Source organism: Drosophila subobscura, chromosome O, assembly GCF_008121235.1.
Source record: "Drosophila subobscura isolate 14011-0131.10 chromosome O, UCBerk_Dsub_1.0, whole genome shotgun sequence".
NCBI lineage: Eukaryota > Metazoa > Arthropoda > Insecta > Diptera > Drosophilidae > Drosophila > Drosophila subobscura.
The window spans coordinates 12,707,139-12,722,526 of record NC_048533.1 but is presented as its reverse complement, the minus strand read 5'-3'; the positions used below and the strand labels follow the sequence as shown (position 1 = coordinate 12,722,526).

Here is a 15,388-nt window from a genome sequence, read left to right as displayed (position 1 = left end):
TCGGTATTTTGAGGGTTGTGCGGTATTGTCCAGGTCACACTGTTGCTCATTCACAATTTCTGGCTCTGCTCATATTTGATACGCGAAACTGAGGAGAGAAGGAGACGAAATGCCGAGTAATTGGACGTGATGGACTTTTTGAATTTGTTTGGAATTAGCTCATTGGTTGAAAGTTGAAAAGACGCATAAGGTCGTAAAATCGGTATTTAAGGCATTTATTATATAAAGTATTTATTTTTGGTATCTAATTCAAAGTATCTGGCGCGCAAATATCCAATAGGAAGAAGTCTTAATTTAACAACTTAAATGCTAATGTTAATGTTTAACTAACACTAGTCTTGTGTCTCTATGCAAGGAAAAAAGGCTTTGCACAAATGCCGCAGAATTCAAACTCTCTGGGTGATTTTTAAAGCTCGCTGGTACAAACAACTTATTGACGGTATATTTACAGTATATTTTGAAAATGAAATGTTTATTTCGGTATATTTTTGAGGGTCGTGCGGTATGTTTAATCAATTAGTCCACGGTCCCATTGTTATTCATTTACAGTACACGCGTCGCCGTCGACAGAATCCGTAATCTATATTTCTACCGTTAAATCGAGTTTTGGACGTTGAAACGAGCGAACGTGTGTCGTTCGTCGGTGGAGGAACTTGATATATTTTGGGATTGCCTGGTTCTGTAACTAGTGAAAGAGCATCCCATCATATCCAGCAATCAGCCAAAAAAAAAACAATTGAAAAACCCGCCCGTAATTGTCCAATCAAACCCAGCAAGAATAAAAACAACAACAACAGCTTTGGTTAATGAGACAAATGTGCGCGCGTGAAAAGGCCTGAGACAGCGCGCTACAAGTGGAAATACAAGTCGAGTTGCAACACAGCATAACTAACTAACGGGAAGTGGCTGCCACTCACTCAACAAGTGTCGCCTCCGCCTGGGATTATCTAATAAACCAATACGCACCCCACCAATAATAACAGATTATATAGTACCAAAGAGCTGGGAATAAATATCAAATTTAAAACAGTTTTACGTGAGTGATTTGTGTGTGTGCCTGCATGTGTGTGAATCGAGCAACGAACAGCACCAACAACAACAACAAGAGCGTCAGCAGCAGCAACAACACTACGGCAACGTCAACAACACGCAACTGCTGCGAGTGCGACGGAGACAGCAACAGCGTGAGTCATAAAAGTGAAATGAAAATGCGGATAAAGCGAGAAGCGCCGTGTCTTCTGTTATTTATGCCAATCCAAAACACCAACAACAACAATCGCATTGGTGGTAAGTAAAAAACGAGCACAAGTACAATATCATTTATATTAAGATTACACTTGAACCAATCTCAATAGGATAGCGTGAGAGAGAGGAAGGGAGAAAGAGAGACTAATCTCTTAAGCATTTTACCGCTGTTTACTTTGCGCTTGACTGTGTCGATGGTTAGGTGATGGACAGGGGGGTGAAGATGGGGAGTAGGTGCGGAGGGGACCCTCGTAAGCGTCAGTGCTGCCTTCTCCATTTCAGAAAGCAAAAAAAAGCGACTGTGGAGAGTCGGTTTCTACTTCATACGTGACTCACAATTCGCGTGTCTCTCAAAAATAAAAGCAAAAGAAGCGTTTCGCTCGCTGGCTTTTAACTCTGGCTCTGGGCTGGCTGGGCTGGTTAAAAAAAGAAATACAAATACAAAAAAATGTAAAGCAAAGCAGGTTTCTGCGGCGGCCTGGCAACGCTCTGGCCGCGGCGACAGAAAACCCGCTTTGAAACGACCTTTCGAGTACGAATTCAGCGGCACAACAACAGCAACAACAGTAACAACAGCGCAGCAGCAGGCGAAGAAGAGGAAAAAGAAGCAGGAGAATGAGAAAACAGCAACAGCCTCAGCAACAACTTTGAAACGAAGTTGGTGGAGCCCAGCGCGAGAGGGAGACATACAAAGATAGGGATAGAGGGAGAGTTGAATATGTGTGTGCAGTGGCGGCAAACCCAAAAGGGTGTCATGGGGGGTTTAATACGAATTTTGGGAACGTAGCTCAATTTAGTAATGTAATTCAAAAAGAAAACGATCAAATAAATGGTAGGTTCTGGCTAAGCCCCTCTTTTGTATACCAGCCGCCTCTGGGCGCGTGTTTTAGTGGTTGCGTGTGTGTGTGTGCAGTGCATTGGCATGCAATTTTACTTGTTTTACTAGCCGCAAACAACAACCACAACTACAGTGCCAGCCAACACAACATTTCCTGCTGCCCGCAGTGAAAATATTGTTGTTTTTTTTCAAGCTATTTTGGCTTTTGAGGTCGCCTGGGCTGATAACAGCAATTTTGTGCCACAATAGTAGTAGTTGTAGAACGAGCAGCCAGCATAAAAAGACAAAATGTCTATGCTCCGCCAGCAAAATACAGCTGATAAAGTCTGCCACGCCAACCCTCCCTTCCAGAGCTCTCTCGAATAGAGTGGAAGATAGGCAATGCGTTCTCAAATTCCGTCCCTGTTTCTGTCCATTCACGCCGATAAGCGAAATTGGAAAAGTTGGGGTCTCTGCATTCGACGCTAATCAAGCAAGCACACTCCGAGCTGCCGAAATAAGTGTCTTACGTCAGTGCTGGCAAGCAGTGAGCAAGCAGTCAAAATACTCTGCGGTTTATTCGACTCCGACTGGGACTTGGCGCGACAAGTTTTTCGCGCTATCCCCTAAATGCTGACATCATTTGGTATAAAATTAAGCAAATTACTGAAACAAACGACAATAAACATTTTGTAAATCTGCAATCTTTTCTCTCTTGCAGCTAATCAGAAGGACTATCCCAACAAGCGGTCCAGGGAGAATCTGGCATGTGACGAGCAACAGCAAGTGACATCGACGACGTCATCGTCCACGGCAATGAATGGCGGCGGACGGACGCCGCCACTGATGCGCAGCTGCTCCAGCCCAGCGGTCTATGGTGAGTAGCGGAAACCGTCTCCGAAATGAACCCCCAGTGAACCGGCTCTGGCTCACTTTTCTATCAAGAGCGGAACTGATTGCTCAATCTCTCTCTCTCGGTTCTTATTTACTTGCATATTTGCATGCAGTGCAATAGCGCATTTGTGCTTTTCATTGCTTTTCATTTCCTACTCGGCCAAAGCTTAGACTCGATCTCTCTTCCTATCACTATCACCCATCCCCCGGCTCCCTTCCCAGCAGCTGCTATCTATCAACATGGCGATAAATTGTCTGAAACTGTCATACATACAATCTTTCCGCCATTCCCCCTTACCCACCGTACTCTTTGTCCGCACTCTGTTGCTCTCGCTAAGCGTTGCTTAACATAAAAAAAACGAAACAATTTTGTTTTTGTTTTGGCACGTGCTGTGAGATAAACATGACAAAACGCGGGCTCTCTCACTCTACTCTCCCTTTGCATCTGTTATTCGCGTTACCTTTTATTTTTGCACGTTATGAAATCTCTCGTACATACATTTGTACATATGTAGTATATGAGAAGTATGCAAGCAGTAAAACACATGCAAAACAATATTCACAACAACAGTGAAAATTTCAATGTCAAACTCTCGGACATTACTCATTTACCCTGCTCCGAGTCTGGCTCTGCGTTTGTCCAGGGTTGGGTGGGGGTGGGCCGCTTGTGTGTGTCTGCCTCTTTCTCTCCTTCTTTCTCACCTGACAGGCTTGTGATCGCATCACACTGTTGTTTCCTTGTTTCTCGCATAGTGAAAGAGGGAGAGAGATAGAATGAGTGCTTACGCACAACTGTAATGAGTATAGCGCACCCTTTCGCCCCTCGCACCCTGCCGCTGTTCCACAACTTGACTTTTCGCGATTTTGTTGCCATGCATTTGCAATTTGTGTTTACGATTGAGTCACTGGGAAAATATTTATGAAATCTGTTAATTGCATTTGGACTATGTACGCAATGGCTTTACTACGAGTAATCAGTGGTGCTGTGGCGCTGGCGTAAATGCCATGACAATCATCTTTACGTGCTAAAGTTTTCCCCCGCCCTGCACCGTGTGTTCTCGAGGCGATGACTAATGCATGTGATTTCCGTGTGACCCACAAAGTGCAGGCACCCGAAAAAAGGCGGCCATGGGTTGCCATGACTCCTCGGTGCTGCTATCAATTAACACGCGAGCGTATGACAAATAATCGATGAATTAGCTGGTTGATGCACGGGGTGTGGAGGTACCGCAGGGGGCAGAGTACATAATAGGCAAAACCGCAGGGCATATGCTGGCCCGGCTCTGGGCCTACAGCTACACTAGTTGGACAGTGCACAAATATAGATACGATAGAAGATAGCAGACCGAAGGCCGAAATACTCTTTAGAGAACAGATTGAACGGAAATAAAATTCACTTTTTCCTACCAACGTCCTGGCGAAGTATTTACTACTTCCTGTTAACAATAATTAATTGTCTAAAGCTTAAGCCTCGAGATACATATCGATAAAGCGGAAAACTAGTTTTTCTGAGAAAAAATGGACGGGGACATGGCTTCCTTCAGCATCGAGCGAATCACAATTGCTTCCTTCTCAGGCATGGCAATCTTCTGGGAAAAGTTGTAATGCCTGCAGCTAGGGTATAAAAACAATTGTGCGCCTCATTGAAAGTGCTACGAACTCGACTACGACGACGACGACGACTGCCGCAACGTCAAACGGCAACCCACCCCTCCTTCTCAACTCCCTCCTCCTGTTTCGCCCACAGCCAAAGAGCTGCCAATAAAACTGAACCGAACTGAACTGTGCCTGGGAATGGGGTATGGGAAATAGGACGGGGGTGGGGACTTGACTGGGACTGGGACGGTGCCTGTGTGGCTCGGTGACTCATGCAACATCAACCAGCAGACGAAACGAAACAAAACAAATCGAAACAGACGGCTGAAAGAGAAGAAAAATAAACAATTTGTTGTAGAAAATTTAGACGTTGTATACAAAACTGAATCGCACAACAATAGATACACAAAACAGGGCCAGGCCAGGCCAGGCCATGCCGGGGCAGACCATCGTCATTGTCATTATCATGTACAGCTCAATGATCACTGATGATCATTTCTGGGTGTGTGTGTGTGTGTGTATGGTGTGGCTCTTTTGTTGCATGACATCGCAAATTGGCAAACTTCCATAGAGCAGCAACCATAGAGCTACCATATCTATCCTATCGCATCCCGAACCACAGAGAACCCCACAGACAATTAGCCCCAGCCAAACAATGAAAACTTTGTATGCCCCCCAATCGAGAATTTCGAATTGAAGAACTTTTCCATTATGTACTCATAAAAACTAATGATCCCTGTTCTGTCTCTCTCTCTCTCTCCCCTCTCCCCCTATCTCTATCTCTCTTTCAGACATTGAAACACATCCCGCCTCGCCAGTCTTCCCACATCTATTGCTGGGCAATGGCCGCGACGCCGTAGATCCGAGCAGCGTGGGCGCCAACTGTGTGCTGAACGTTACCTGCCAAAGTCCCAGCGAGAGTCATCTGCAGGGCCTCAAGTATATGCAAATACCTGCCAGCGATACGCCCCATCAGAATATCAAGCAATACTTCCAGGAGGCCTACGATTTCATTGGTGAGTGTTATTTTGTTGCAAATCATTTTAGATTCGGTGGAAAATCTCAAATCAGATTAGATTATGGCTAAACGATATACAAACATACAGAGCTCAAATATTAGCTCTAGATTAGGGCAATATTATTTCAAGAGTATTCTATCTTGTTTTCGTGTTAAGCACACGACTCCCTGAAAAATCCGTGCTCCAAAAAATCGTCTAAGAATACCGAGTTACGCTTAGTCATCATCTACGGCGATTTGCTATTGGCAATTGCCAAACGTGACTTGTTATTGGATGCCTTGCGGGCCTGCTTGGCTCATTTCGATGGGCCCCTTGTCTCGCAGAGGTTGGGGCGGGCTTATTTGTAGTTTTTTGCATAACGGCTTAGTCTGGCTTCCACTTCCCTTTGCTTTTTGGCCTGTGGAAAATTCGTTATTGACATTTTCTGTGTGTGTGTCTGTATTCTTTGTGTGTTTTTGCTGCTTTCAGCAAATTTCCATCCGTACATGCATACATTCATATACTTTTGTTAATTTTAAATGAAAATAATAATAATACACACAATGTCTTTAGAAAGAGATGGAAAAGAAAAGAAACAGATATAGAGAGAAGAGCAGGGGCAGAGCGATTTAGCCATGGAATATACTGCTGACGTCAATCGCATTTTTCCATTTCCATTTTCTCTGGCTAAAGTTGTTCATCAACGTATTTTTATATTGTATTTTTTGTTGTTCTTATTGTTTGACCAGCTAATGTCTCGGCACGTGCGAGCACGAGCTTTGTAGTTCTTATAGATGTTATATTGTGTCTCTGATTTAAGCAGTGCAAATATTTTATTTAAAACAAGCGTGGGCGGTGGCGGCTACTACGACTGATTGATGGCGACCGACCCCCAACTCTTGAACAGAGGCAATTATTGTTGCTTTGCTGAATAGTAGAATAGTCAGTTTAGTTGCCATTGCAGAATATCATGGAAACCCTTTTCGGATCCGAGCTACCCCACTTCTACAATGTCCCCTACACGCGCACACACACAAATCTGCATAGAAATCATGGCGTATGTGTGTCCATGCCTAATTACGGTGTGGGAAAGAAGCAGAGCAGACCCGAGACGAGACGACCAATGCTCCTTTTCCTACACTTTTCCATGGCATTCGTTTTGCCTTCCTTCGCTCTCCTTCGTCGTTGGCATCGTCGCATTGTTGTTGCTGTTGCGTGTTGGCGTTGGCAGACAGCATGGCGGCGGCAACGTTGTCGTCGTAGTTGTGTCGTTGCCCATTGCCGTTACTGTGTTCCGACTTCGGGCTTCGGCTGCTATGACGTTGTGCCTCCTCCTGCGTTTGAACTTTCTTGGGCTTTGCTTTTACTTTGCCTTTGCATAATGGGAGAGCAGAGATTTTCTCGGATAATGGAAACTTTATGGTGATTACCAGCAGTTGCGCCAACAAAAACAACAACATACAGGATAGCCAACCGCAAACGTCCTTTCTGATAAGGGTTGTCCTTTCTGTTGCCGCCTGGCTTCGGTTTTCGGGGCCGAACTGTAAACGTATTTTTGGCCACCACTGTGCCGACATCGCATGACTCATCGTCGCTCGTTCACAATGCAATGTGGAACAGCCGCCACAGAAACACATACAAAGAGAGTGAGAGAGAGAGAGAGGCAGAGGCAGTGGCAGCGTCTCGGGGCACACGCTCCTTGTGTAGTATTCACCCATCCGCATCGATTTTTCTTTCGTCTTGTTGCTATTTATTGCGCCGCCAAAACGGCACTTCACCCCCGCCAGTCAGCTGCCCGCCGTCGTGTTTGGCCTCTCCTCGGTCCTCTGCTCTTTGGCATATGTTCTATTTTTATAAACATTTCTGTTCCTGTTTATGAGTCATCGTCGTCATCGTTTCGCTTTTGGGTTATCCTTGTGCGTGGCCTCGACTGTTCTCGTTGCTGGTGCGGATGTCAGGTGCGTGAGCAGCAACAGCTGCTGCTGCTTCGCTCTCTTTACTTCATTTCTTTTGTTGTTGCTGCTGTAGATAGCTCCTGCTCTCACCCTCTTCTTTGTTGTTGCTGTCTGGATCAGTCATAATGCTTGCTGTTAGCATCCTCCCCGATATCCATCTCCCGCTTCGCCGTACACCCACCCACCACCCACATACACCACCTCAACTCCTCACCTCACCCTGTTAAACATGCTCAAGTATTATTTTTATAAATGCCCTTTCTCCCTCTTTCTCACACTCGCTCGCACTCACACTGCCCAACCAAACACACATTAGTACTCAGGCACGAAGTAACAGAAGAAGAGGAGAATATATACTGTACTGAGTGCATGAGTCATGATTTCAGCTCTGCCGCTGTCGCCGTTGCCGTCGTCGCTGCTGCTGCGCCGTGTTTGCTGGTGCCTTTTGCGCATTCGTTTTTTGGCCTGCCGTCGTCACCTTATGCTTATTATTATTATTATATTTTATTTCGTTTCTTTCTGTTTATGATTGTTCGTACAACTTATGATTTCTTATTGTCCGTCTTCTCCATTCATTATAACAGCACTTGGTGTGCTGCACACTTTTATGGGAAAGGGGATTGGAATAGAAGTAGGGTAGGAGGGGAGGGGGTGGACAGAGGAAGGCACGCTATGTGAAGCAAAGCTTGAAATGAGCTCAACGTTGGCAGCGAAGCTAGCAGAGCCAAAGCCAAAGCCGAGGCTCATTAGGCGACGGCTGAGTTCGAGGGTAGACGCGACGACAGTATGGGTATTGTCGGGTCGGCCGAGCAATGCTAATGCTAATGTCATTATGCTGTGTCATTAACATGCATGATAAAGAGGCAGCCAGTGGCCACTTGGCCTAGAAAGCAATCAATGCTTCAATTGTCAGGAAATTGAACGGTAACAGCACTTGGCGTTCTCACGCCAAGGATTTGTCGAGCATTATTGCAAAGCTTTGTTTCCCTAGCACTTTCTCGATTATTCGACATCCTTGCAGGCAAGAAAATTCTTATCTAGTGGGGCCTATCGCCAACTGGTCTGTATAGACTCTGACTGTACCTATTATTTGTGCGGCCAAGTTATCGGGCCATCAACTTATCAGCCGACAGAGGCCTCTTTGGCAAACTAACCTAATCTATACGTAGACACTGGCCCAGCTAAGTAAACTTGGTATGGAGCCCCCTCAACGAGTCATTTAGTGATAGCATACGTATGTATGTACAAACATACATATGTACATAGATGTGTACATAAGTATGTTGGAGTATAACAGACGGCCGGGGCGGGGACAGTTGATTAGATAAAAGTTTGCGTGGGCACAGTGGGCCTTCATTCGAATAATTGGAGTAATTTTGTTCCTTTTACTAAGGAAGTTCCAAACGGTCCCAACCAGAAGCACTGCTTGTAATCTTATGTCCGTGCGACCACTGTGGCATACCGTACTCGCTCGTACGCGAACAATCCTGCAAGAGGCATTCATGAGTAATCGAAAATCCGTTGGCAACTACAACAACCAAAAAAGCGAAGCAGTGCGGGCCCCGGCCTCGAGGTGACATTTTTGTTGGCCCCCGAGCACACATAATTTCAATATTCGTCAGCTGGCTATTTATAAAGTGCAGAAACGAGCAAAATAAACCGAAAAAATCTTCGCACAGGAATTCGAAATTTGCGTTTCGGTGTTGTGCCGGGCGCACGGATTGTTTAGGGACGGGGCGAGCCGGAGGACAGAGGAGAGAAGAAATGCGCACAAATTATAAAACACTTAATCATTGTACAGGGTACGCCCAGGCCCAGGCCCAAGCAGAGGCCCTGCCCACGCCCACGCTTCCGCAGTGCCCCCATCTCGCTCGCCCTCATTGCCGCCTCCCCCTTTCTTTTGGCTGAGACATTTGCGCCCGCGCAGTTTATTTTCTTGGTATTTTTTGTTTTTTGCGCGCAATTTGTTTATGAAACATTTATATTGTTGTTGCGCAGGCTCTTTATGAATCACGAGACTCGAGGAGAGACCCCAAGAGATGTGCCCCTCCAGTACACTCCACTCACTCATTGGAGTGAGTTGAAGGCGACTTCAAAGTGCAGGCCAGGCCGGGCTGATCTGAGCCGGGCTTTTGTTGTTTCCGTATGACTCGACACGTCAAAGTCGAGCTTCGGCAAGTTGAAGGTCAAGTTGTATATGTCCATCTCCCTCTCACTCTCTGCCACCGTTTGAGCGTGGAAACGTGTGTGCGTGAGTGGAGTGTGTATGATGATGATGATGATTCATGAGGCTGCCTTATCGACATTTGGGTATCCTGGCACCTGCCGCTCTCAAAATCCGGCACTCCGGCACAAGTTCTCCGAATCGGAGACGGAGACGAGAACTCAGACTTGGGCATGAGTAAGCGGGCATTCTTAATGATAAACAGTCTCCGAAAGTAATTAAATATTTCAACATAAACAAAAACTACTTGTTGCTGGACAAACACACTCACTTACTCACACTCACATTGTATCATGTTCCATGTTTCAGTTTGAGTTTCTCTGTTTTCAATTCTGATTCTGTTGCCGTTTCTGGCCGTGACTCAGAGAGGAGTTGCGCAGGAGGAGGAACTACTCACTCCGAGTGACCCCTGGACTTAATCATCGAACAAAAGTGAAATGATACATTGGGATTGGGATGGGGAGAATGAGAACAAGACCGAGACATAGTCATCATCATCTCCGTTGTGTGTCGAGACAGACAGGGACAGAGCGAGAGATGTAAGGCATCCCGTCTGTCAGACAGTTGTCTGCCACTTGGCCCACTTCTGAGGCATCAGCCATGACGCACCACCGCCCAACGGCCCACAAAATAAAACAAAGAAAAAGAGGACCGAAGCTGTAGATGCCTTTGCCGATTGATTTTACAGTTATACCGTAGACTTTGCTATCCATTTGAAATCATAGTACCCTTCGGAAAGGGTATAATAGACCTACTGCTGCTGCACTTAATCATCAGCAGGCGGTATAGGGGGTGGGGACTACCCAATGTTGGCATTACGCATCGGAACGGCGGCAATCAGCATCAGTGTGCCCCGAAATGGAGTCACGACGACGCATCGTCAGCAGCAGCGACACGGCAGCAGCCCTATGAATGTTGCCCCATTATAGGCAAGGCAGAGAGAGGTACAATATGGAGACACGACTGGGGATCACTCATCGCCGGACTATGCGGCGCCCGGTGTACAGCGGGCTTACTCATAAGTGTCGCCCGCTTGCTTGCTAGCCATTGATTAGTAATCCCCATCCAGTACTGGGCACAGTCAGACGCATAAACATATGACAGACAGTCAACCATTACCTAAGCCTGGTTTCCCGACAATCCCATGGAATGCTTTTGCACAGTTTTCGAGTTCCGCTTTGGCAGTAAACAAACCAAAAACCCTACAAATATGCAAAAGCAAAAACAAACAAACAGTCCATAATTTTCCTTAATTCCCCAATGAGTAACCAGGGATTCGATTCCGTTAAAGCTGTCGAAATCAACAATAAACAACGACACAAGCGAAACTTGGGAAGAACACTCTCGGATGGGAGATCAATCAATTAACTAGAAAGAGCTCATGACTCAAGAGAAAGAGAGAGAGAGAGAGAGAGAGAGAGAGATGACTAGCTGGTTTCTTTTGAGCGGGAAACTAAGCTTGGGAACAACATTTTTGGATGGCAAGAGATCAATCCATAATTTGAACAAATTAAATTAAACTAGTACAGCACGTTGCTCTAAACTTCTTTGTCTGAAGAACTCCCAAGTGACCTAAAGAATGGAAAAAGCTTCTAAAAGCTCCTTAAAGCTACTGTTTATGTCGCTTCTCCTTTCGCCTTCTTCTTCAAAGAAAGAAAGCAACTCAAGAGAGAGAGTAAAGATTAGAGTTGTATTCTCCTAACGCTCTCTTCTTGTTGCAAAACTTCTAACCGGACTGCTCTCTCCTTAAACCACCCATCCATCTCCCCCTCTCATCTACTTCTTAGCCTTTTTCTAGCCCCATGTGAGTCATGCATGTGTGTGCGGCCGGGCGGCGCGCTTTATGCGCGATTTTAACTGTCTGCGCGACGGGGTCATTAACTATGAGGATTTATGAGCGCCGTGCGACTCGGCCGATGACGGGAACGGCGGACGGTGACCAATTGTCTGCCATTGTACGCTTAATGACCACCTCTCTCTATCTATCTCTATTTCTCTGTGGCTCACTCTTAGATCGGAGTGGTTATTTTTGGCTACTCCATGTGAAATCCCCCTCTGTGGGAAGGCCCCCTGCCCAAGAGACCGGACTCTCTTAGCCAATTATCCGTTTCGGGGAATATGACGTACATTTCGGGTGCTCTAGTACCTGGGTTATTGCTTATCGGTACATATTATTTATTTATGATGGATTTTCCCGTTCTGTTGCGTTATAATTGCCATATCATTGTCGCCCCTGATACGAGGTAACTCGATTTGATTTCACTTGACTCGGCGCGGCCTAGGAATACTCGGCAATGGGAATACTCGAAATTTGTGAAATCGAAATAGTGTGGTAGGGGTTGCCGTTGCCGTTGTCGTTACCAATGCCGCTTTATCGGTGCCTACTTTGCACCCATTCATTGATAAATCAAATACATTGATAACGCCACCCACTTCAGATGAAAAAAAAACAACCTCCTCTCAACGGGTTGGTAGAGTGACATTATTGCAATTCTGTTACGAGTGTTGCCAGCTTTATCGCTGATATCACCTCACCGTCATTGCCCAAGGAATGGAGGGGCGTGTGTGCCTGAGCAGGAGACAAGCGCCTACTGCCTGCCTGGTGACTAATTGACTGACGGCTAGCTGCAGGAAGGCAGGCTCTGCTTTGCTCCGTTATCGGGCGTAAATGTTTGGAAATCAGACAAGTGCTGGGACGCCTGTTTGCATTATGAGTAACCATCGATTAGGAAATGCGCCCCACGACACCACACCGCACTCCACACACCCACCCACCTCACCCCACCCCAAATCACACCACAGAAAACTTCACATCTGTATGCGTGTGCGCTTTGCGATTAGATTGCGATTATATTTTTTTTCGGGTGGTGGCTTCACTTTACCGTTTTGTGATGAGCCTTCGAAAATAAAGTACGCCGTATGCTGGCTGCTCCATGGATTCTTCTTTTCTTCTTCCTCTGCCGCTGGCGTTGCGTCTTCCTCTTCCTCTGCTTCTGCTTATCTTTCCCAAAAATAACAACGTAAATTATGAGTTAATGTGCCCACGTGCATGTGTATGTGTGTGTGTGTTTGCGCGTGTGTGCGGGGTATAAAAATGTTCTGTCAATAAGCCTCGGCAGCAGCAGCAGCGCTGTTCGTGATGGTTGCGATGACTCATCCAACAAAATTCACACAGCAGCAGCAGCTAGAGAGTGGGAGAGGGAACGAGCGAGCCAAAGCAAGCAGTTTTTGTGTGCGCACACCACTACAAGTGCAGGCATTATCGACAGCCAGCCAGCCACCAATATCAACAGCGAGAGGGAGAGCGAGAGCGAGAGCACGAGCAGCAATATCATCAATGCTTTGACAGCCAACAACGGCACAAAAAGTTTCTCTCTGACTCTCTGTGTATGTGTGTGCGCGCTTTCGATAGAATAGGGAAGGGGTTGGCCGGGGGGCGGAGGAGAGCCAGAGCAATCATTTCCATTGATTCCAGATTGTTTTATGCAAATCATCAGCGCTTTATCAATTACTAACCGAACCCCCCCTCTCTCTCTCTTTGTTCCATTGCAGAAGAGGCACGCAAAACGGGTTCCCGCGTCCTGTTGCACTGCCATGCGGGCATCTCGCGCAGCGCCACCATCGCCATTGCCTACGTCATGCGGCACAAGGCGCTCTCGCTGCTGGAGGCCTACAAGCTGGTGAAAGTGGCACGACCCATCATCTCGCCCAACCTAAACTTCATGGGGCAGCTGCTGGAGCTGGAGCAGAGCCTGCGGAAGAGCGGCGTATTGGCACCCGCGTCGCCGCACAGCGCCCCCACATCAGCCGGATCCACGGCGGGATCTCCGGTATCCCATTCTAGTCAACTGGTGGAGCAGCCCGAGCGGGAGCGGGAGGAGGAAGAAGAGCTGCATCGGCAGCGCAAGTCCAAGTCCGACAGCGAGGCCATGGACGAGGATGTCTACGACTATGACGACGTGGACAGTGGCGCCGGTAGCTTTGCGGGCAGCAACTGCTCCTCGCGGCTCACCTCACCGCCCATTACGCCGGACGATGAGGCGCCTAGCACCTCGGCCGCGGCCACCGTCTCCGAACTGGACTCACCCTGCTCCTCCACTAGCAGCGGCATCTGCTCCCTGCTGTCCACAGCCTCCGCCTGCTCCGCATCGTCGTTGTCATCCGCCGCATCACCGACGCGGCAGCTGGCCCTCTTCAAGCGCAACTCCCCCGCCAAGCTGCGGCTCAATCTTGAGTCCAGCTATGCGCCCGCGCCGGCTGCTATACCAAAATCCATATCCTGCGTATCCGTTAACTTTGCCACACGGCATCCCACGGCACCAGCCACGCCCAGCTGTGAGGCGCTGCCGCAGCAGCAGTTGCTTATGCAGGATGCTCCCAAGAACAACAATAATCTGGCGGTGCCGGCGTCAAGGGACTGAGGCCCGAAGCCGTATCGCCACCAAGCAGCTGTGAATAAACTGAAATTTATGTGTATACATTTGGGTGATGCAAATCGGGTATTTCTATATACCAACATCAGTACGGACGTGGATCGGACAGCAGAACTGCGTCACGTCACCTGGAGACTGGAACGTGTAAATTTTTGAATTTGAATTGTACATACACCGTACCTAAGGGATGTCTGCTCCTGGACCAGACGGAATACCAATTGCATCGTCAGATCGAAGACCTCATCTGACGTCGATTGATACTGTTAAGAGCTTTTGTAAATGTATTTCAAAACTCCACAAACCCAACCCCAACCCCAACAACAAACAAACTATGAAATCCAAAAGAACCAACTGGAATTGATTGGCAGGGGGAACTGCTGCTGCTGCTCTTGTGCAGAAACTATCATCAGTTGTTCAAGAGAAAAATGAAAACCTCGTATATGTTAATTTAGCTTAATTTATATCATAAAAAGCTCCACCTAGACTCTAAGCGAATCTTAACTATATCTATACACACACATACAATATATAAACTACATATATTACAAATTCACGTAGAACAATGAGAATTGGAAACTATATTTCTGCTACCTTGCCACACAGACCCCAAAGCGCGTAATCTTCCCAAACAACCAAAAATACCCCCACTTGGCCATATTCACAAGCGAGAAAAATCGTATCAAAACTGTTATAAGTTTTATCAAACAGCTATAGCCACAACACACACCTACACCCGCACATGCATATTTAATGAATTCTTAAAGTGAGGAAAGTTTTGTGTTTGTGTTTTTTAGTTTTAGTTATTTATATAAACCAAGAGCGTGAGATGAATGCAGTTTGATTGATTTGTATTAGGTCGTAAGTCTATTAGGCTAAGCTACACCCGAAAAGTGTGTTAACCGTGTGTTAAGTAAACGGAAATTATAAACATAACCAAACAGTGCTGCTTTTTCCTTTTTTGAATTTAAGCCGAACCGCCAGATGTCACGCCAGTGTTGGACATTGTATGATTACCAAAATCAATGGGACCAAAATCTGATATAAGGAGTATATTGGGGGAAGGCGAAAGAAGCATGCGTGCCTATATTGTGTACTATTTTAAATCTCTACTTCTATCTTTAGAATGTTGTTTTAGAGCAAAGTTGTGATACTTTCAAAATAAAAAGCCAGGCTCCGCCTATCGCACAGAAGTATTGATAAATTTGACAACTAAGCCTGTCAATCGA

The 15,388-nt window shown here is 46.5% G+C and overlaps 1 protein-coding gene across 1 annotated transcript; it reads left to right on the top strand.

Annotated features, from left to right (window-relative positions):
- The first annotated feature begins 551 nt into the window (after positions 1–551).
- LOC117899515 (tyrosine-protein phosphatase vhp-1) lies at positions 552–15,092 on the top strand. The gene is made up of 4 exons (XM_034809568.1): positions 552–1,287; positions 2,784–2,939; positions 5,344–5,568; positions 13,282–15,092. The coding sequence occupies exons 1-4, from the start codon at positions 1,062–1,064 to the stop codon at positions 14,148–14,150; spliced, it is 1,476 nt and encodes a 491-aa protein (XP_034665459.1). The 5' UTR covers positions 552–1,061; the 3' UTR covers positions 14,151–15,092.
- The last annotated feature ends 296 nt before the right edge of the window (positions 15,093–15,388 follow it).